The sequence below is a fragment of the Lygodium microphyllum genome, chromosome 2 (assembly GCF_053477565.2).
Source record: "Lygodium microphyllum isolate KBCC chromosome 2, Lygodium_microphyllum_v1.1.10, whole genome shotgun sequence".
NCBI classification, from domain to species: domain Eukaryota; kingdom Viridiplantae; phylum Streptophyta; class Polypodiopsida; order Schizaeales; family Lygodiaceae; genus Lygodium; species Lygodium microphyllum.
Genome location: NC_141136.1, coordinates 79,112,621 through 79,134,277, shown reverse-complemented (window position 1 = coordinate 79,134,277; position 21,657 = coordinate 79,112,621). Strand labels below are relative to the sequence as shown.

At 38.0% G+C, this 21,657-nt stretch overlaps 1 protein-coding gene across 2 annotated transcripts; it reads left to right on the top strand.

The window, feature by feature from the left end:
- The first annotated feature begins 9,735 nt into the window (after nt 1-9,735).
- LOC148039923 (UDP glycosyltransferase 9-like) lies at nt 9,736-14,195 on the top strand. 2 transcript variants are annotated; one of them, XM_087695264.1, is made up of 2 exons: nt 9,736-10,510; nt 12,955-14,195. In XM_087695264.1, exons 1-2 carry the CDS (start codon nt 9,988-9,990, stop codon nt 13,875-13,877), a joined length of 1,446 nt encoding a protein of 481 aa, XP_087551390.1. In that variant the 5' UTR covers nt 9,736-9,987; the 3' UTR covers nt 13,878-14,195. The 2 variants fall into 2 exon arrangements, with proteins under 2 accessions (XP_087551390.1, XP_087551393.1); XM_087695267.1 differs by having other exon boundaries at nt 9,738-10,510; nt 12,964-14,195.
- Nucleotides 14,196-21,657: the final 7,462 nt, after the last annotated feature.

Sequence of the window (21,657 nt, the reverse complement as noted above, 5' to 3'; positions counted from 1 at the left end):
TGACTAGTTAAAGGAATAGGGGATTTTGAAGGTGGAACAAGCTCCATCAATGGAGTTGTTGAAGTTGAAGTAGAGCCCAATCTTAGTCACATCCGCTTTCTTTGAGCAATCATGTTAACTACATCAGTAACATTTGTCCATGGAGTCTTGACTCGTGATTCAGAGGTAGCATCTTCTAGGCGATCAACAAGCTTTTCTTGCAGAATGGGATCTGCAGCCTTAAGAAATAATTCGATCTTCTGACCTTCCATACTTTGTTGGTGTTCAGCATCAAGTTGTCCAAATTTACTTTCAAATTCATGGTATAGAGCTATTGCAGCTAAACCTTTATTGGGTTTTTCAACCCATTCAATGAAACTTTTCTTCGTCATGAGGCCAGAGTCTTCTAAGAAGAATTCTTCGCGTAGGGCTTTTTTGAATGTAGCCCAATTCGCATCTTGTTGGAAAAGACCATGGATTCTTTCTTGAAGACCATGCTTGGCTAGTTTGGCAAAATAATGCTGTGCATGTTGCGGTACATCAAAGAAGAGCATTTTCTCAACATACAAATGAATGAAAACAAAGATATTTTGACGATTAAATTGTTTTAATTCAAGCCCAACTTCTTCTAGGGACTTGATAGTTGTGGAATCAATCTTCTCTTCTTCTTGCCTTTGTTGTTGTTGTTGTAACATTTGGATTTGTTGTTGTTGAGTCTATTGTAGTATGTACACCAATTGTTGTAGAGTATCTCCTAAAGAATCCCCCATCTTGGAGTTCTCTTACACTGACCTTCACGTTGGGCTCATCAATGTCGCAGGCATAGGGTTGAAGGTTACCACAGGAGTTTGGCAAGAGAAGAATGTATGGGGGTTCAAGAGCTTAGACTCCAAAGATGGTAGAGATAAGAGAAGGGTTGAAGGTTTCAAGCCAAGTTCTTGAAGATAAGTGATAGCAGGGTGAAGGTAGAGATAAGAGAAGGGTTGAAGGTTTCAAGCCAAGTTCTTGAAGATAATTGACAGCAGGGTGAAGGTAGATTCAAGGAGAGGAGTAGACGGAAGAGAAGGGGTTCGAAGAGATTAAAGATGTAGAAGAATACTTCAAGAAAAATAATTAGAAAATATAGAAGAATACTAAGAGAGATGAAGCTTGTCAGTTTCTTTCAGCATTATAAGAAAATATAACTCTAATAGACAAAAACGTGTACAAAATAATATCTTCCTCTATGCTGCTCGGATCGCTAATCTGATCCTTCCAATGGCTCTGAAAGGGGGGTTAAATACCAAGACACCTGGCCAGAATCCTACCATTCCTTGATCTAGAATATTAAAAATTTACTAAAATCTAATATTTTTGAACCATGGACACTAACACTAATGTCTAAAATGGCATTGGCTCTCTAAATCTAAAAGGAAGCCACTCTAGATTTTTTTACATGGTGTATGTGTAGTGGCACGACAATGTGGAAAATTAACATAGATATTCAAGATTTATACTATTCCTTTGCAATCTTTGCTCCTAGCACGAGCATATGAAGACCCATCATCAATCACTTTTTGTCTCCATCCTTGTTGTCACAATGTATGGCCGTCCCAAGATAACTAAATAACTATAAGTATGGTGTGCAAAGAAATGTTGGCCATTATGCACATTATCAATAGTCACACGCATATTGGGGCATACAGCATAAAGTTCACTAAGCAAGTTATTTGTAACCACATTATTCTCTAGCCATGGTCTACATCCACTGGCCAACTACTATTCTCATTCAAACTATGTGTTATAAGGTTGATTTCAGACCCATAATGCAATAATGCATTAGATGGAGTTTCTTATTCACCTATCTTCACAACCAATTCAATTGTAGATCTTGCCCAATGTGTGCACAAGTAATGACTTCTAGGAATAAAACTACCTTTCTCTTCTTCATGAGATTGATGTTGCATAATATCTCTCTAAGTATTGCTACTTGCAATGACATTTTCAATAAATATATCATTCTTTCCATCCTGAATCACCCTGTTTTTAGTTTCATCCCACTTTATGATATCAATGGAATTATTAGTAGATTCCCAATGAATGCCTTACGAATCCATTTTCTCATCAATATACATTAGTGCCTAACCAAGATCTCCCACAAACAATTGTTTTCTTTTAATGATATTAATTATCTCATCATGAAATTCTCGCTTAGCAATTCCAAGTACCAAGCCAAGTGTAAACTCAACCCTACTACCAAGGATGCGCTCCTCAAGTACCTTTTTAACATTTGTAGCAATCTCTATGTCTAATTGTAACTTATACCCACATTTCTTGCCTTTCTTCTTTCCATTGAGTTTTTTCTTGCACTACATCTTCCACTATCTATTTAGGAATGGATTTTTGAGTAGGCCTTCTACTACTCCATTTTACTCCGTGCCACACACTTTGAAGTACCAACAGCCTCATCATCTTCTCCTCTTTTCATCTATAATAGCATCCATATTTTTCATCTTTTTCAAATTTATATAGGCTTTAAATGAATCAATTGGAGCATCCCATCCTATCATACTCCATATATTCTGACTACCACATGACAATTCAGCCTTAGCTATCCTTCCCTTTTCTACACAATCCAAAGCATGAGATCAAACTTTAGATTTTATGAAAGCCTTTCATGTATCAAAAGAACCAAAAGATTCCTCAATCTACAACCTATATGTAACAACATCTATGGATGCAAATGCATTTCTTACTACGAATTTTCCAAGTCACTTCTACATACCCCCTTTATTACTATAATTTTGTTCAAGAGGCAATCCTATCTCTCTTGTATAAATTTTTCCATCTTTCTAAAATTCCAAAATTATCAGTTTTCAAGACTAGATATGTAGCTTTCAAGAACAATTTAATTTTCTAACTATCTAATGACTTTGGTGACATCATCCAATTGTGCATGTCAAGTGTCAAATTCATATAGCAAAGCTATAGCTACAATCCCTTCATTGGGTCTATTTGCCTAATCCATGAAAGCTTTATGCGCTACCAAACTAGCATCTTCAAGAAAAATCTCTTCTCTAAGAGCTTTCTTAAAGACAGTCCAATTTGGATCCTTTTTATGCACAAATCTCCAAGTCACTCTTTCAGTGCATGCATGGTAAGATGAGCAAAATACTAGCTTCATATATACTAGGGAACATCATAGAAATCCATTTTTCATGTATATACCTATACATAAGCTAATGTATTCTTCCCATTAAATTGCTTGATCTCGTGTTCAACTTCTTGCAAAGCATTCATAGCTATAGCCTCAAGTTTTTAAGAATGTTACCTTATTTGTTATTACTGCCACTATTGCTATTGTTGTTGATATTCTTGCTATTGTGTGTGATATACAATACATTCAAATATTGAGCCGCTCAATGCAATACATCACCTACACCTAATAGTGAAGCTCTTGAAGAATCATCTATCTCGATGTTTCTTTGTCCGGCTTGCACATTGGGTTCACCAATGTTGGAGCGTGTAAGGTAAAAGGTCTACCATAGGGGTATGAGACAAAAAGGTTTAGAGAGGGTGAATTAGGGAACATGAAGAAAGAAAGAGTATTAAGTGTTTAGATTAAGTGAAAGACAATAATAGAGGTACAATCCAATGATTCTATTCCATATATGGTCCATCAATACATCTCAATATTATAATATGCCTAGTTGCTAGGCATACAAACACACTTGGGATGATTGCCCAATACACAATTTGAGACTATAACGTCGAAATCTTTTGTCATGCATCAAGATCTCGGTTATACTTAGACCAAAATCAAAGACATGTGCCTCATAAATCCATATATACATCTAAATATTTATAGTAGATGATGATGTGTATTAATGCCAAGAAGTGATATCAAGCATCAAAATCACTTTTTCTCTATTATGGGGCTTCAAAAACAACATCAATCTTGTATGACAATGTTATTACAGTAAGAAGAAAACACTCCTTGCTACCCATAAATCCACTCTAAACTTGAGTTTATTGATATTTGAATCTTTTATAGTATTATAGTGTCTAATTCCATCAATAGATGCATTTATAAGTCTATTTAAATATCATGAACTTCATAGATAGCATGCTGCTATGTTTTTTCCCAGTTCTCAAAAGTAAAGATGCATGAGATATCACTCCTAAAACCCTGATTCAAGTCCTTTTATTATAAGCTTTGATGGATTTCCCTTTGGCCTTGTCTTGGTAGCTGTGCACCAATCTCACTGCCATTAGATCAAATTTATGTGAAGCTAAGTGTTGATGTAGGTGAGATATTGGAGGATCCCACAATGTATAGGAAAATAGTGGGAAGTTTGATCTTCACTACTATCACTAGGCCTAATTGTAAGTAACTACATAGTTGGCTTGGAGAGTAAGTTTATACAGGTGCCTCACAAGTGTCATTTGGAGAGTGTGAGATGTACCTTGCAATACCTTAGGGAAACACTATATTATGGTATCTTTTATGAGGCTAATTCACTGGTGTAGTCATTTGGTTATATTGTTGTAGATGGGACATGTAGTGTCTTATAGAAAGTCTACCAATGGCTTCATGTTTTCCTTTAGGAGTGGGATTGTGACTTAGAGCAGTAAGAAACATCCCACTAGTACATTATCTAGTATAGAGGGAAAGCACACGAATGTTGATATGGTAGCATGTGAGGTAGCTTGGATGCAAAAGCTACTTGGTGATTTGGGGATACAGATAGATAGAAGGGTTCTCATTTATAGTGAAAACATGAGCAACATATAGTATGCAAGGAAGCCATAGTGTTTCATGTATACGCAAAACACACTAAGGTTCATTACCGTTTTATCAAACAATAGGTCTTGGCAAGTGATATTGATCTCATATATGTGAGTATAGTGGAGAGGTTTGTAGATATCTTCACCAAGGCCCTATGAGAGCAAAAAAGCTTTGATGTTTTCGAAGCTTACTTATAGTATAGGCCATTGAGTTGAGCATGATGGGGTGAGTGCTGAGATTTCAAGAGCAACATAAGCTGACACTCACATACTTGTATGACTCTTTGCACATTAATATCACTAATGTGGTTGGTACCTGCATCGGCATATCATTTCAGTGATACTCCACCTACCCAAGTTATGGGGATCTATCTAGTCATCTTTTTGGTTAGTGTGTTCACACTATGGACCACTTTTACATTATGTATGTTGTACTTTCTCTTATTCTTGGTTGGCTACTATAATGGAGAAGAATAACAAAAAGAAAGACAAGGATTTCTACTTCCTATCTTGCTTGCATTCTCTTTGTGTTGTGTCTTTCAAGAGCTCAAGGTCCCTCTCTCTCCCCCCCATATTTTTGAATCATAACAATAAAGAATCTAAGATTTTGAATAAGACAAATAGTCCTCCAACTAGAGATTTCTAGCCTATCCCCAAAAATAGCAAAGAAAAAAGATTGATACCTAAAAACCCAACTCTAAAGGTGCAAGAACTTTTGCTATCTAACCTTCAATAGAATGTCTAACATCTAATATGTAACTTATCATTTATTTAGAAGGATTCTAACAAATAACAATTACTTCATGGAAAGTAAGGGGATTTTGTTTCAAGAAGAAGATTCAAATCCATGTGTATTTGCTGAAAAGTAAGCATGGAGCTTTAGGTTTCCAAGAGGTCAAGGTGGGTTATGATTAGCTCGTTGATGAAAACAAATTAGGGAATATGTTTTCTTTTTCAAATTCTCCAAATGTGGTACAAATGACATGCTAATCTTTGTCAAGGATTGCCAACATTAATGCTAGATTATGAATGATAATGAGATTTGTGTTGTTTGTGCAATTTTTGAGGGGGGGGAGGCATTGCGGTGGGTATTTTTGAGGGGGGGGGGGCGAATTTTTGAGGGGGGGGGGGGGAGGGGTGTGTGCGTGTTACTAGAATTGTATATGTATTAAAACAAAAAGTGGGATAACCATCTTTTTAGCCACTAGAACATGACTATAGAAGTGTGTGACTATTTCTATAGTTGTGTTCAAATTGAGCCTTTACTTCATCTTCTATAGGACTCTCAATGTTTAATTAAAGCTTGGGACATGCTAAGGTACAAATGAGGATTATAGATACTATCCTTGATGACACATCAAATCAAGCTTTCTTCTCTATTTTGAAAGAAAAAACAAAGGAGATTAATTATGGTTATGATTGGAAAACAAAATGGTGCATTGCTTGATGATGACTTGGGGTTGTTGCATTTTTGAAATGTCATCTTTCTTCCATTATTGGTTTTTTGAGTAGAAAGTATAAGAATTAATTTTCCTATTTTCAAAGCACTCTCAAGACAATCACAACAATAAACAATCACTTGAACCCAAGCCAGGAGACCCAACACAATAGCTCTTATTGAAAGAGATTAATGATCATTCAGTTAGAAGAGAGACAATCACATAAAGCTCAAGTTGTGTTAGGAATTCACAACCTTAGACCACAAAACATTGCAGCATGGTATATAAGGTTGTGCTCACATACAAAGGAAAATCTTCCATAAATCTCACATCAGCCACTCCTTTGGGATAGGATTTTATTAAGATTTGTCTTTGGGATAGTCAAGAGAAAGTGATATTCAAATTCTTGTGTAGTAGAAGCTTCATACATACACGTAAGGAAAAACCTTAGCAAATCACATAAGTTTCTTCAATCCAACATTTGATACCATGGTCCACCTATATCTATAAATAGGTCTTTCAAGATTGGTAGATAACATTCAATGGATGTTTCTATGTCCATGTTAGGACAAGCATGAGAGTATCTAGAGCCTCCATGACTCTCAAGTTGTTGTAGATGCTAACCTTGCCCTTATGGTGGCTTTCTCACCACTCAAACTTTGGCTAATATATTGAGCAATGCCCAAGCAATGGAAGATAAAAGGTGAGTGCCAGAGAGAAGCATTAGCTTTAGATAAGTACGATTGTTGTAACCCTTAAAGAAAGTGTTTTCTTGCAAACCAAACCTTTCGCCTCGCATTTCCCAAACAATTACCAAATTATGTGACCTGTGGTATTGCCAACATGGGGATGTTTAACCAGATTAATTAATGGAGATTGAGACAGATGCATCATAATCTTTTAAATAGAAGAATCAGTTCACCAATAGAGGGTTTGACAAAGACCTCTGAGTCTCTTTCTGATGTTTATAATCGTTTGTTCATTAAAGAGAGGTTGCTTTTAAGCATCCATTAGGCCCTTCTTTTGATTCAGCTTCTGCCTCAACGTCTTTTGATTTAGCAAAAGGAGGATTATGTTGAACTTGCTCATCAATAGTGCAATCAAAAGGGTGTTGAACCTTTTGTTCATCTCCTTTTGAATCAAAAGTCTCAATTTCAGGCGCACCTTCTGTTCTAGTGCTTTAATGACTATATCTTTGGCATGCACATACCCTCAATAGAAAACTTGGTAATGTCCCAAAAACAAAGGCTTGTACATGGTGAGAAGTATCTCAAGCCTACCACAAGTTGTAGATATGTTGTAGAAAGAAACGGTTGAGATCCCCATGTATGAGAACCCATGATCTTGCAAGGGAAGAAGGAGACTCTTCAACACAGTAGGAGGAAATCTATAGGGACAACATGAATTTTTTTCTCACAGGCCAAGGCTTTTCCTATAAACTAGGAGATTGGAAACAAAAGGGATACTCTCACAAGATTTCACATAAGGGTGTGGAAAAAATTAGTAGAGATCCAATGGGTGATGGCAAAGGTGCAAATAGTAAGCATGGAAGAAGTTTACACCAAAAATTGGTGTTGGAACAAGGAGGGACAAGACCATTGATAGAGAAATTCACAATTGTGGAGCATAGCATAGATTGAGCATTATAGGTAATACATATAACTCCACTATGTTGGATCAAGGAGGGACAAGACCATTGATAGAGAAATTTATAACTGTGGAACATAGCATAGATTGAGCATTATAGATAATACATATAACTCCACTATGGTGGAAAGCATTGTGTATGAGACTAATTAGAGAGAAGCCCACTCACTTGTATATGACATCTTTTGGGATACCCATTCATTCTAATGATGTGATGATATCTAATAAACCATGATCTCATTGTTTAAAAAGATAAATCAAAAGCTTGCCTAACCAAATATATATTGAAAGAGCTCACCTCAACTAAAGATGTACTAAAAAAACTCACCATAATTTTTTTTTGCTTTTAACATATGGGATCTCAAGATCATAATTGCTCTACAACATGCATCTACTTGAGCAAAGTATTCTTCTTAAACAAGGAATAATCGAAAGATCTAAGTATTTCTTGTGAAGTGAATGGAAAGATCTCCTAAAATTATAAGTAGAACCAAAGGTTTTCACTGACACAATGTTCATAAGTTGGTCACAATTCAAGCCTAATACTTAAACTTGTTTAAGTCCCCTAGGGATTTTTCTAATAAGACTTGGCATTAAGTTGGTAGCAATTCAAGCCTAATAGTTGAACATATTTAAGACCCCCAAGGATTTTTCTAATCAAACAAGAGTATTTATCAAGTCTAACACTAGTCTGCTGGTAATTTTCCCAGTGGGGTGCATGTTATACATATCAAATTATTTTTCATGAAAGTTTTAGTTTGATGTTTTAAAAAATGAGATAGTTTTGACTAGAAGTACTAAAAGTTTACAATTTTCTATGAAAATGGTCTCAATGGTGGACATAGAAATATACGCTATTGTTTTTCAATTGTTATCTTCTGTTGATCACATTTTCTTACAAGTGTTTCTTCTTAATCAGCCTCATTAGCGACATGTCAAATTTTTTATAAGGGATTCAAATTGCAACAAAGGTGCCTTTTTCACTGCAAGACTAGTGTTAATACTACTTGGAAGTCCTCACTTGACATAGGCTAGCTCATCATAGCTATGGTTACAAAAGAGATGGGAGTTGTTTCTTTGTAGTTTACTTGAGTCGTCTTGGGTGCCATTTGTTGGTCCTCACTAATGGTTATTCCTCCCCATGTGCTTTTGATTTTTGTATGCTCCTTAGTGGTCCTTGTCAAACCCCTTGGCCTAATTGATGGATAATCGGGAGTTGTACCTTTGGATATGGATATTAGAGGATTTCAAGGGTTCTAAATAAGTCAACAAAAATAGAGCGTAGGTATAAGGCAATATTGCATTGATGGGCTATTATGGTTTATTTTAGAGTAGGGATGGAGATGCTAATAAAAAGATAGCTATAAGAGAGGGATATGAATAAGGCAAGATGGATGTGTGAGAGAATACAAAGATTGAAATGATTGAATGGTGGAGTAGATGATTGCATGGAAAGAAATGACGTAGACGAAGAAGACAAAGCAATGACCACATCCTCGATGAGCTAACTTGTTGAATTAACCAAGTGATTCTCAAGACAAACCAAGGATGACCTAAATCTAAGAGCTATATTGCACCTATCCTACTAGGGGTAGGAGGGGATGAAATATACCCACTTATATCTACTTGTGGGTGAAATGATTGAATGTGATGGAGCCGTGCTCTCACCCCTCAAATTTAAGGAAACAAGGGGAGTGCTAAGGGCACCATCCGATTAAAACGCTCGTTATGTGTCAAAGCCAATTAGTGTTATTGGTGTGATAACAATATGTCTTTGTATAACTGGCCTCATCCTACCAATATCGTGGGTGTTGTGGCCATTGAATTAGTGGGAATGGGCTGGACTTAACCTCACTGCACCCGCGCAGCCCAGCAAGAGTAGTCAAGGTGGAAGGATTAAGGAAATCGCAATTCCTTCCCCTGCCCCCCCACGTGCAAGTGTATGGGAGAGAGGAGTTCTCCGTGAACGAAAATGAACGCGCAACTGGATGGCAGACCTTATAATATCTCATCACTCTTCGTCCGTGATCAGCGAACATGAACAAGCGTCAATATCCATCTGTCCTTCCTATTCACGTAGCGTCTGCAGGAACAAAAGAACTACCTACTTCCTGAGCCCTCTCTCTGGTCTGCCAGAACGCTAATCCCAGTGAGCATGGCAGATGATCAGGAAAGCAAGCCATTTCACGTCTTGATGGTGGCGATGCCGGTACAGGGGCACATAAATCCCATGTTGAATTTGGCCTCTCGCCTGCTTACGCAGCACGCTGCGTGCACCATCACCTTTGTCACCGCGGAGTCCGCCATGGGCGCTGTGGTAAGGGACAGCAGCCTGGCTTGCAAGACCCGCGTCCTCTTTCGCTCCATCCCAGACGCTGCCGGGGTCCCTGCACCGCATCCTGGCATGTCTCTGTGGGACATCGCCAAGATCATCTCCGGCCTGAGCCGTCACGCAGCGCTAATCGAGCGCATGGTCCTCGACAGCTGCCGCGCTCGGCGGCTACCTGCAACGTCCAGATGTGTTCCCAAGATCTCATTCGTCGTCGCTGATTCCAGTCTCTATTGGATGCGCGGCCTCAGCCGCAAGCTTGGCCTCCCTTGTGCCATCCTCTGGATCGGCAGCGCTGCCATACTCAGCATTGGCTTTCTCGCTAAAGCAGGAAAGGTCCATCCTTGGTGTGAGTTCTCTCTCTCTCTCTCTCTCTCTCTCTCTCTCTCTCTATATATATATATATATATATTATGTGATCCCAATGTTTGAAGCCTAATTTCTTAGAGAATGAAGCCCAATTTCTTAGAGAAGTGTTTGACATCGTAGAGCAAAATTATCTCGATTTCTTACCTAAGAATCTAATTCTCTCTCAGCACATAGACCTCCTCATTTGCTCGCATCACAAAACTACGTAGAACAGGCATCGAAACCTCAAGATACATCTAGACCCTAGAGCCATTGTACCCTAAGTGCTTTGGGCGTGTGGGTGTCTACCGGGACAGGGATACATCCCTTACCCGCATCTCTCAAAATTCATGATTTCTCAAAAATAAGAGGAATCCAAAAGTAGCCTATGGATATATCCCTTACATGCATCTTTCAAAATTATTCATGATTTCTCAAAAATAACAAGAATTAAGAAGTAGCCAAGTCCAAATCATAAACGATTAGCGCATGTTGTACAATAGTTACATGATGTGCATGTTGTACAATAGTTACATGATGTGCATGTTGTCCAATAGCTACATGATATACACAACATAATGTGATTTGCTAACCATCTGTATGATACTTCACAAGGGACTAAGAGGAAGAGTTCAACCAACCCCCCTAGTAGGACTCATGTTGCAATTTATTAACCATATACCTAACGAGTGACTAGGAGCTATGTTTAGACAATACCAATGCAAATAGCAAAGCAATAGTGAGGTGCTAGGGTCACACCACACTCAACATATCTAATTGGATTCATACATAAATTTAAACAAACTCTTGATGAAATGATTCTAAATGTAATGTCTACATGGAATTCTATTTTAAAATTCTCATTATATGAACTAGTCACTTCTAAGTACTATGAATTAACTAGTCAATTCTCATTATATGAATTAGTCACTTGTAAGCACTATGAAAACTCTAATTAGGCATATAAAATGTTGGTGTGAAATAAGCTTCATAATACAATGGAACTCTCATATGCGTATCATGTTTGCAACTCTTAGGTGTTTATCGAATGCTAGAAAAAAGGTAGATATGTGTGGATAGAATTAGGTGAACAAGTCCATGACTTAGGTCCTCACTTCTAGGCACTTGGATGTCAGGTGAAGCCCAAATGATGTGTACATGTGTGTGTGTGTGTGTGATATCACTTGGTAGACCTAGATGGTCCATTGAATAGATGGTGACTCACAAATCTTGAACTCAATTCCTTTGTTTGAATGGTCATCTATTAGTAGATTATAGGAATAATAAGAAGGATCAGATTAGATGAGAGAGAGAGAGAGAGAGAGAGAGAGAGAGAGAGAGAGAGAGAGAGAGAGAGTGTGTGTGTGTGTGTGAACGTTTGAAGCAGTATCACTAGACATACACCTTAGATTCTTATGAGACATTGGTTCTTGGGGGGTTCACTCATCATGAATACATGCATGTATCAAAAAAGTTCAAAATAAGGGGTTTTAAAAATACCATGTTTATATATTTTTGACTTATAGAAAGGTGTCATATTAAGGGATTACTTACAGATTGAATAAAAAAGGGTTGTATTTGATTTAAGAAAAATTCACAAATAAGGATATTTATAGATAGGCCTTGAATACATGTGATATAGGACATATATATATAGTGAACCCCCCTGAGCATTGGTTTCTTAGGCTTACCTATCCCCTAGGAATGGAAAATTTTGGTATTGCTAATACATCAACAGTTTCCTTGCATTTTTTAAATCCCAAATTTTTAGTCAAGGTTTCAAACTTGATATGTGCTCAAACCAAACATAAGTGGTGAGGCAACTAGAGAGAAAAGTAGAGTCTATATCTGTCTGATAAAGCATTAGAATGCTTCATCACCCAAGAAATGGAAAGGACAGATCTTATGTTATCTTGGCGATTCAACCCTCTAATCCTTTTTACTTTTCTAAGCCTCAAAGCATATATATCTCCAAAGCGTTTTTGGTGGTTTGTATATCTTTCTAATAGTCAAGGTGCCAAGAAACATCAATCAATTGAATATATTAAATGTAAGTTGATTTCAAAACCTATCCTTCACCTCATCATTTTTGTGAAGCCTCTTTGCATGCAACTAAGCAGAGGTGAAACCAACAAAGCTATCCACATCTTTAAGTCCATGGCTGAAGATAGTCTTCTTACTCTTCATTGTTAGAAAAATCCATGAACAATTGCTAAGAAAATGCATATTCCTTCCCTTAAAACAACTCCTCATCCTGGTTATGAAAGATCTATTAGGTTTGTGTAAAGCCTTTGGATGGGCGAATTGAATGGCTCTCAAATCCTAAACTTGGGACTACGAATGGTCTATGAATTAGTATAGTAAGAAATGAGATCTTTGATTTGAGAGAGAGAGAGAGAGAGAGAGAGAGAGAGAGATTGATTGATTATCCTACTGTTCCATAAGCATTGCCAGCAAAGGAGCTAGAGAAGTTCGCCCAAGAGCTACATCTAGAGAAAGAGCACATCCTTGGCGAGTTTCAAGTCGAGATATTTGCACGGTTGTGGCTCTTCGTAAAGATCTACTGGGGTATCGAAGACGCATCACACATTCTGGTGAACAGCTTTTCAGAGATGGAAAGCTCAGCAATATGGTCTGCATTGGCAACGAGCGCTAGTAATATCCTGTACATCGGGCCATACCTTCATGATCAGTGGGGCGATAAGGCCCCTATATTGCTGAGAGGGAGCCTCAAGGAAGAAGACGAAGGGTGCATGGAGTGGCTCGACAGGCAAGAACGTCAAGGGCATCAAACGGTATTGTTCATGTGCTTTGGGAGCACAAGCCAATACTCGGAGGAGCAAATGGAAGACCTAGCGAGAGGGGTGGAGGCTAGTGGGTGCCGATTTTTGTGGGTGGTAAGCGGGAAGATGCCGGCGTTCATGGGTGATTTTAGGGAGCGGACGAAGGGGCGGGGGCTGGTCATAGCATGGGCGCCGCAGGTGAAGGTGCTGGCCCACCCAGCTGTGGGCGCCTTCGCCACGCACTGCGGCTGGAGCTCCGTGTGTGAGGCCATCGTGGCGGGCGTCCCCATGCTCTGCCTCCCCTTCTTCGCCGACCACCTCCTCATCGCGCGCCTCATCGAGTGCCATTGGCGCGCCGGGGTCGGCCTCGTGCAGCAGTACGCGCACGGGGGTGGTCGCCTCTGTCGCTTCCACGTGCAGGCTGCCATCCATCGCCTCATGCACCTCGAATACGACAACATCCGAGCCCATGTGGAACATCTCAAGACTGCAGCACTCCAATCCCTCCGGCCCAATGGCTCCTCCCACAATGCTTTTGTTTCCTTTGTCAACGATATGATCGAGATTGCCAACGATGATGTTTAGTGCCCCCCATTGGAAAATCCAGCAATTTGGAATTGTATATTTGTAAACACTTACATCATTTTCAAACTTTATTTGCATTGTGCTAGAATCCTTCCAATTTTAGGTCTAATTGGAAATTCTCAAAGCTAAGTAACTTTGTAATACGTTGAGATGCAAGTGGTCCACAATCATGTGCCAATAATTAATGGATGCCTCCCATTGATCTCCACAATCATGTGCCAAGAATTAATGGATGCCCCCACTTGATTGCTTGTTCACACAACCATTGTAATTATGGTGTCCTCATTTGCTACTTACATGGAGCCCTTCTTTATGCTACACTTCTGTACCTCAAGGGATGTTATCTTTGAGGTATTGTAACCTAGTAATCAAAGTTTCTTTGCTTTGCTGTGAGAAAAAGGAGAAGTCCACCAGAAGTAAAATGCAACCCATCCCAATTTAATGGTAGTTTTGCACATAGCCACATGAAACTATGATACAAATTTTAATATCGTGAAGTCCCAAAACAATGTGCCCTCCATTGTTGTTCTAGCAGCCCCTCATGATCACTCCTTTTAAATGCATCGTTTATGAAATGTTCTAATCCAAAAAATATCAAAGTGCCCCAAAATTTCTAATGTAGCGGCAAATTTACACAAAACATGCATAATTTTAGCCAATTCAAGCTATGCTATACATTTTTATATATTAATATAAGTTTAATATGAGTGAGCCAATTAAGCCATATAAATTGTTATAATTTATTAGATTTTGTAAAGTCCCAAAACAATGCATCCTTGATTGTCATTCTAATAGCCCCTTATTGTTACTCTTTTGCAAACCCTTTATTAATAACCTTTCTTGAATATGAAAAAGATAAAAGTGCCCCAAAATCTTTTATTGGAGTGCAATATGGTACTTGTGGTTTACATAATTGAAAAAATATTATATAACACACCTAATGTAAAACAAATTGAGCGGGCTAATAATGTCACCTTCTTCTCCCTTTTATCCCAACCAAGCTTGAAAGTTGGATATCTAAAAGTAATTAAGAAGGAAAAAATCATGATGGCTCTACTTTACCTATATAGATACTTATTGTTGTGTGAGTTTTGGGAATTTTGTTTAAAACTTTGACCATGTTGAGCATGTTGAGCATTACTCTTTGTTGTGATAAACTAGGACTCTTACACCTTATATACCTTGGTCATTGTGACTGGGTGTTTAACCCCTAGTTTTTATGTATCCCGCTCATTACAATCCATCCCCACCCTGAGGTTCTTTCCCTAAAAAATGAAGATAACTTGATGGAAGTCATAGGTGGGCTTAGGGAGTGGGGTGGAGAGTACTACTCTGAGCCCTTTTACAATGAGAATGGATGGGTTTAGAATTCTAAAAATGGATGACCTACACAGTAACCATGTTGAACATGTTGAGGATGTGGATCACAAGTAGTTCTATGACTCGGAGGATGGGTTTCCTTTTGACCCAGGCAGTTGTCGATCCCAGACACTTAATCTAACATCCCACCTGACTACCTCCCTTTGTTCCATCTCCTTGGATGCTTGGACGGGTTCTCAGAGCCCCAACACCCTACGCATTCAAGGAAGTATATTCATGGGAAGCATGTCTTCATCCTTATAGATAGTGGTAGCACTCACAATTTTATTAATAAATCAACCATTGACTAGTTGAAGTGCACCCCTATGAAATTACACCACCCCTTGAAGGTACATGTAGCAAATGGAGAGGAAAAAGTCAGCAAACATGTATACCTCACAGTTCCCTTATGCTTGGCTGAAAATTATGTGGCATTGGTGGACCTAATTGCCTTAGATATGGACCCCATTGATGTTTGGCCATCAGTCTGGGGGTGGAATGTAGTGGATGGAGCAAGCTTGGTACCCATAGATGTAAAAACTATTTGCCAAAAGTTGCTCATAAACATAGTATCTTGATCATGTACGATGACTTGTGGTAAGCCATGCAACTTGAATACATATTCCATAAACTCACTTGCGACCTGAGTGGTAGTGTATTGTATCTTAGTGGGGATAAAGTGGATAGCTTTGGTGAGCCGATCAACTACCATATATATACTGTTCCAACCTTTCTTGGTCACGGGGAGGCCACTGATGAAGTCCATTGTGATATGAGTCCATTTCCCTTCAGGAATAGGAAGAGGTTGCAAGATGCCAGCTGGCCTTAGTGTGTTGTCCTTGTTCTATTGGCATGGCCTTCATTTGGTCACAAAGTCCTTGATATCCTCCATATGCCTTTCCAATGAAAGCTCTTGGCAATCCTATCATATGTTTTGTAAACGCCCAACTCTCAGTGGGACAAGAATGCATCTCTTTCATGATCTTCTGTGTGAAGAGAGAAGTGTGTGGGATGAAGATCTTGCTATGGGACCAAATAAGTTCATGCTTGAGCTAATATTGGGAGTTTTTTGCTATGACTCCATGCTGTAATTTTTGGAAGATGTGGCTGAAGTTATCATCTAGACGTAAAAGACTAATGTGAAAAGTGTTGTGGATTTTCCAATGATGAGATAACTCTAATTTATAAACATTAGGATTAATACAATGGAGAATTTTAAAAGGTCCATAGAAACGAGGAGCTAATTTTACATTCGAGTTTTTTTCTACACTATGGAGTCTACGTTTTTCAACACGTAACCAAACATAATCTCCTTCTTTATAAATCATGGCTTGTCTCTTTTTATCCGCTTGTTTCACATATGATTGTTGGGCCTTTGCTAGCATTTGCTTAACTTGCTCATAAATACTTGAATGATTTTGAATCCAATCGTCAACAAAAGGTATTTTCTGTGTTAGATGAAATGTGGGAGTTGGCAATTTGTGACCATAAACAATTTCAAAAGGTGCCTTTTATGTAGTAGTGTGAGGGGTATTATTATAAGCAAACTGTAAAAGGTGCAAATGATTATCCCATGTGGCTAGATAAGAAATTATGTAAGCATGGATTAAATCCAAAATTGTGCTATTTGTGGTCTCGTTTCACCGTTATTCTCTAGATGAAATGCAGAGCTAAAATCAATCTTAGTTCCTAAGTTATTAAACATTGTAATCCAAAAATTATTATAGAATCGAGGATCTCGATCGGACACAATAATTTTCGGCAAACCATGGTACACAAAAATATACTTGAGAAATAAGTTAGCCGCTTGTGCAGCACTTAAGGTATTTTTACAAGCAATAAAGTAAGCTTGTTTACTAAATCTATCAACTATGGTCCACATCATATTATTCTGTGAAGAAGTTTGTGGTAAACCTGTTATGAAGTCCATAGAAATCTGCTCCCAAGGTGAATTAGGGATAGGTAATGGAAGTAATAAACCATATGACTTACCGTGATATCTTTTTATGCATTGACATACAATGCATTTAGAAACAAAATTAGAGACATCACGTTGCATATTTGGCTAGAAGAAATCTTCATGTAAATTTCTAAGTGTGGAGATAATACCACGATGTCCCATATAAGGAGTCTCGTGTACTTCTTGCATAATGAAATGACGAAAAGGATTAGTAATACATAACCTTTTTTCATAAAACAGAAAACCATTGGAAACAGAAAAGTTATTAGTAGGGATCCATTGATTGTTAGATAAATTTACCCAAACACCATGAAAATCGGGATCTTGAAGTTAAGTATTTTTCATTGTGTCTAATGAAGAAGTAGAAATGACATAAATATTGTTTAATGATGGCCTATGGCTAAGTGCATCGGCTACTGCATTTTCCTTACTTGGTTGATATTGGATGAGTGGATGAAAGGATTGAATAAATGATGCCCACTGTTTGTGTCTATCAGATATTTGTGGTTGTGACAATAACTGTTTAATATTGTGCTGGTTGGTTTTAATCATAAACTTCGAACCCATTAAATAATGCTTCCATATGCGCAATGCATGAACTACGGCTAATAATTCTTTGTCATATGTACTATATTTAACTTTAGGAGGTTTTAGTTTACAACTAGAGTATGCTATAGGGTGATTGTCTTGCATCAATGCTGCACCGATGCCAGAACCACTTGCATCAGTAAACCACAAGAAAGAATGGTCAATTGAAATCAGGTAATTGCAAAACTGGTGCATGTGAGAGTGCATACTTAAGTATTTCGAATGATCGTTGTTGGCTGTCGCCCCAATGATAAACAAGACCTTTCTTTAATAAAAGAGTTAACGGTAAAGCAAGCAATGAAAAGTTTCTAACAAATTTTCGATAAAAGCTAGTTAGTCCTAGAAATGAACGAACTTCATGTACATTTTTAGGTGTTGGCCAAGACTTAATTGCTTCAATTTTACGTGGATCTACGTGTATGCCTTTGGCAGACACGATATGACCTAAATATTCTATTTCAGATTGAAAGAAAGAACTTTTGTCAGGGTTAGCATATAGATGGTTTTGTTTTAATAAACTAAACACTAATGATAAAAGTTCTTCGTGTTTTTTTTAGTTTTGCTAAAAACAAGAATGTCGTCGAAAAAGACTATTACACAATGCTGAAAATGCAAAAATATTCTATTCGTCATTCTACTAAATGTAGCTGGGGCATTGGTAGGTCCAAAGGACATTACTAAGAATTCATAATGTCCAAATTGTGTACGAAAAGCTGTCTTAAAAATATCAGGAGTAGACATATGAAATTAATGGTATCCTAATTTTAAATCAATTTTACTAAACACTGTTGCTCCTTGTAATTTATCTAGAAGGTCGTCTACTCTAGGTATTGGATACCTATTCTTAACCGTTATTTTATTAAGTGCTCTATAATCTATACACATGCGGTAAGTTTGATTTTTTAAAAAAACTAATAATACAGGAGCTCCAAAAGGTGAACTACTTGGACGAATTAATTTTCTATTTAGAAGTTTTTTAATTTGCTTCTGAATCTCTTTCTGTTCTAATTGGTTATGGCAAGGTAGTTGACTACCAGGAAGTAAATCAATTTGGTGGTCTTCGGGTTGTGATGGAGGAAGTTGTAAAGGTAAATCATTAGAAAAACAATCAGACAATTTAGCAATAAAATGCTGTTGCTTTGGAGTTAGTTCAGTTTTTGTAACTTCAACTTCATTAATCCATATTAAAAAAGATTTAGATTGTTTACGCAAAGCTCGCTTCGCCTGTGTATGACTAATAATTGGAAATAATTCGGTTTTTATTAACTCTTCGAGTAAAATTTGTTTACCTTTGTGTTCAATGTGCATTGAGTGTGTGTTAAAATCTATATCAGGGTTGAATTGGTGACGCCATGGCATTCCTAGAATTACATCAACAGACTGCAAAGGTGCTACTAAAAAATTTCGCTTTTCCTTATAAGATCCGATACTAATTTCTAAATTATGAACTTCTTTAGTACCATTATATCGTTGTCCTAAAAATGCAGCCTCAATTTTATAGGTAGATGGAATAGTTTTAAATTGTAATTTTCTAACTACTTTTTCTGAAACAAAATCATGAGTACTACCATTGCCATGCAAAACAGTCATATCATTATTATTGAATTTACATCGCATCTTTAATAAATCATGCATAGAAATTTTACTAGCACAGTCTTCAGGTTTGTTAGAATTTTCGCCCATAAGTGTAGCCTCATCAAAGTCAGACATTGCTTCAAGGTCTTCGTTGGATTCTTCAGCTCTAAAAAAATTCAGATGCGTCGTGGGTTTCTTCCAATCACGGGTGTTGCCCATGGGACAACAACTCGCAATATGACCACGACGCTTACAATTATAACAAATTACATTTTTCAAAATGGCATTGGAGACACTTGGGTTAACATTTTTAGGTTCACCAGATTTAGGCAAATTTGAAGGTAGATTGGGAGGTTTAGAATTGGAAACTGATTGACCATGATTATTAAGAAAATTTCGCATCCATGGCCGTCAGTTAAAACGATTCTTTCCATATTGAGAATTGAAGTTACGGAAAGAATTAAAACAAAAGTTGTTTCCCATGTTGTTACCGTTGGATGCTGGAAATGGCCTTTGGTCTTTAGACTGCTTCTTTTCAGTGTCGTGAGCTAGGGATATGGCTTCGTCCAGATTATTGGGTTTGAACATGTTGACTTCGGCTTGGATAGATGGAATTAAGCTAGAAATATACTTTCTCTTGAAGGTAGACTCAACCACTACTAGCTCCACCATTTGGAGCTGCAAGAGAGTACTCCAAAATCTTTATATGTAATGAGGGATAGACTCACGTTCCCGTTGCATGAATAGGTCCCATTGTTGTTGCATGCGGAGCTCCAATTGTGTAGGGAGAAAATTTGCAAGAACCTTCTTGTGAAAGTCATTCCATGTGAGAGGACGATCAATGCTTTTACGCGTGACATCCCACCATAATGCAGCTTTCTCAATAAAGTAATGAGATGCACATTTAATTTTATCACTTTCTGAGTATTTCTCATTGTCAAAATAAGCTTCGAATTGACTTAACCATGATAGAATTTTGCGACCATCATTAAGACCATCAAAAGAATTAAATTTGAATGTACGCTTGCTTATCTTGGACTCCTTTCGACTAGTGTGGACATCCAAAGTAGCATTGATGGCACGAACTAGGTTGTCGTCGTTGGTAGAAATTTCAGTTGGCAGGACGGTTGAGGGACTTCAGTTCTTGCTCTAGTTGTACGCGATGTTGACGCTCTTCTTCAAGTTGCATGGATATTAAATCCATATGGTGCTCCAGGGTTAGATCAGGAAGCGATGATGCAGAGTCAAAATTGGACATGATTGCTTGATGGAGAAATCCAGAGATTTAGGATGCCTTACAAATGAAAAGACGCCTTGCTTGTCGTTGAAGAATTTTGGCGTGTAAGACCAAAATTTCAAGCGGTCTTTGGACAAGAAATTATGGATGGAAGTAGGCAAGAAAGGCGGGAATTTTTAATGGGAATTTTGTGAAGTTTATGAAGCTGGAAAGAACTGCACGAGAACTGTCTCTATGGAAGAGAGAGTTAGCTGTGACTTGTGAAGATTTGCAGAGTCTATGTATGACATGGAGTAAGAGAAGATGAAGTTGATTATGTAAGTGGTAATGTAACTTGGTTAATAAGGCTTTAAGCCTTAAAAAAACTTGACTTTTTAGGACAAGAGGACGTCGTGGATACTGCCGTGGTGGGCGGCAAAAAATGGCCCCCCCACGAAATCAAAATTGAGCTTAAGCTCTTGATTAATCTTAAGCAAAGCTTTAAAAAAAAGCTTTAATGAGACTTGCTAATTACCTTGAAGCTCCAGTTCTTCACGAAACATGGCGCAATGATGTGGGAGTGGGTCTTCTTCAATGTCTGGGAAAATTACAGAATTACTTGATTGTGATAGAGGGGTTGGGGGTTTTGAAGGCCTGGGAATCCAGCCGTGTAGTCGGTTCGCGATGAGACGGACCGTAGAGCCCGTTTGCAGCAGAAGGCTCGCCTTCACACCAAAGGGTAGGCGATTGGAAGCCCAAGAGGTAGGTTGGGGCTCTGATACCACTGTTCGAACAACGGATGTGTGGTTTGCACGTAGCAAATGGAAGAAGCTCCCTCTTTCTCTCTTTTACTCATAAAATTGCATACGACTCATGAGAAATTAAAAATAGACTAAAAGAGAGGGTAAAGTAAGATGAAGCGACACAAGATTGGATACAATCTCCCCCCAACATGAAGTGGGCAGCTCCCTTCATGCCGTATTTATAATAATATTATGAAATCTTCTTTGCCCAAGATTTAGGCCCTTTACAATCGTTCTTTGCATAAAGAGTTTGAGTGTACTGGAAAAGAGATAGAGTAA

Bases quoted from the DNA above. Each gene is read 5' to 3' on its own strand.
- LOC148039923 (XM_087695264.1), top strand. From the start codon at position 9,988: ATGGCAGATGATCAGGAAAGCAAGCCATTTCACGTCTTGATGGTGGCG. The intron at 10,511-12,954 runs GTGAGTTCTCTC...CTGTTCCATAAG, and splicing joins AGGAAAGGTCCATCCTTGGT to CATTGCCAGCAAAGGAGCTA.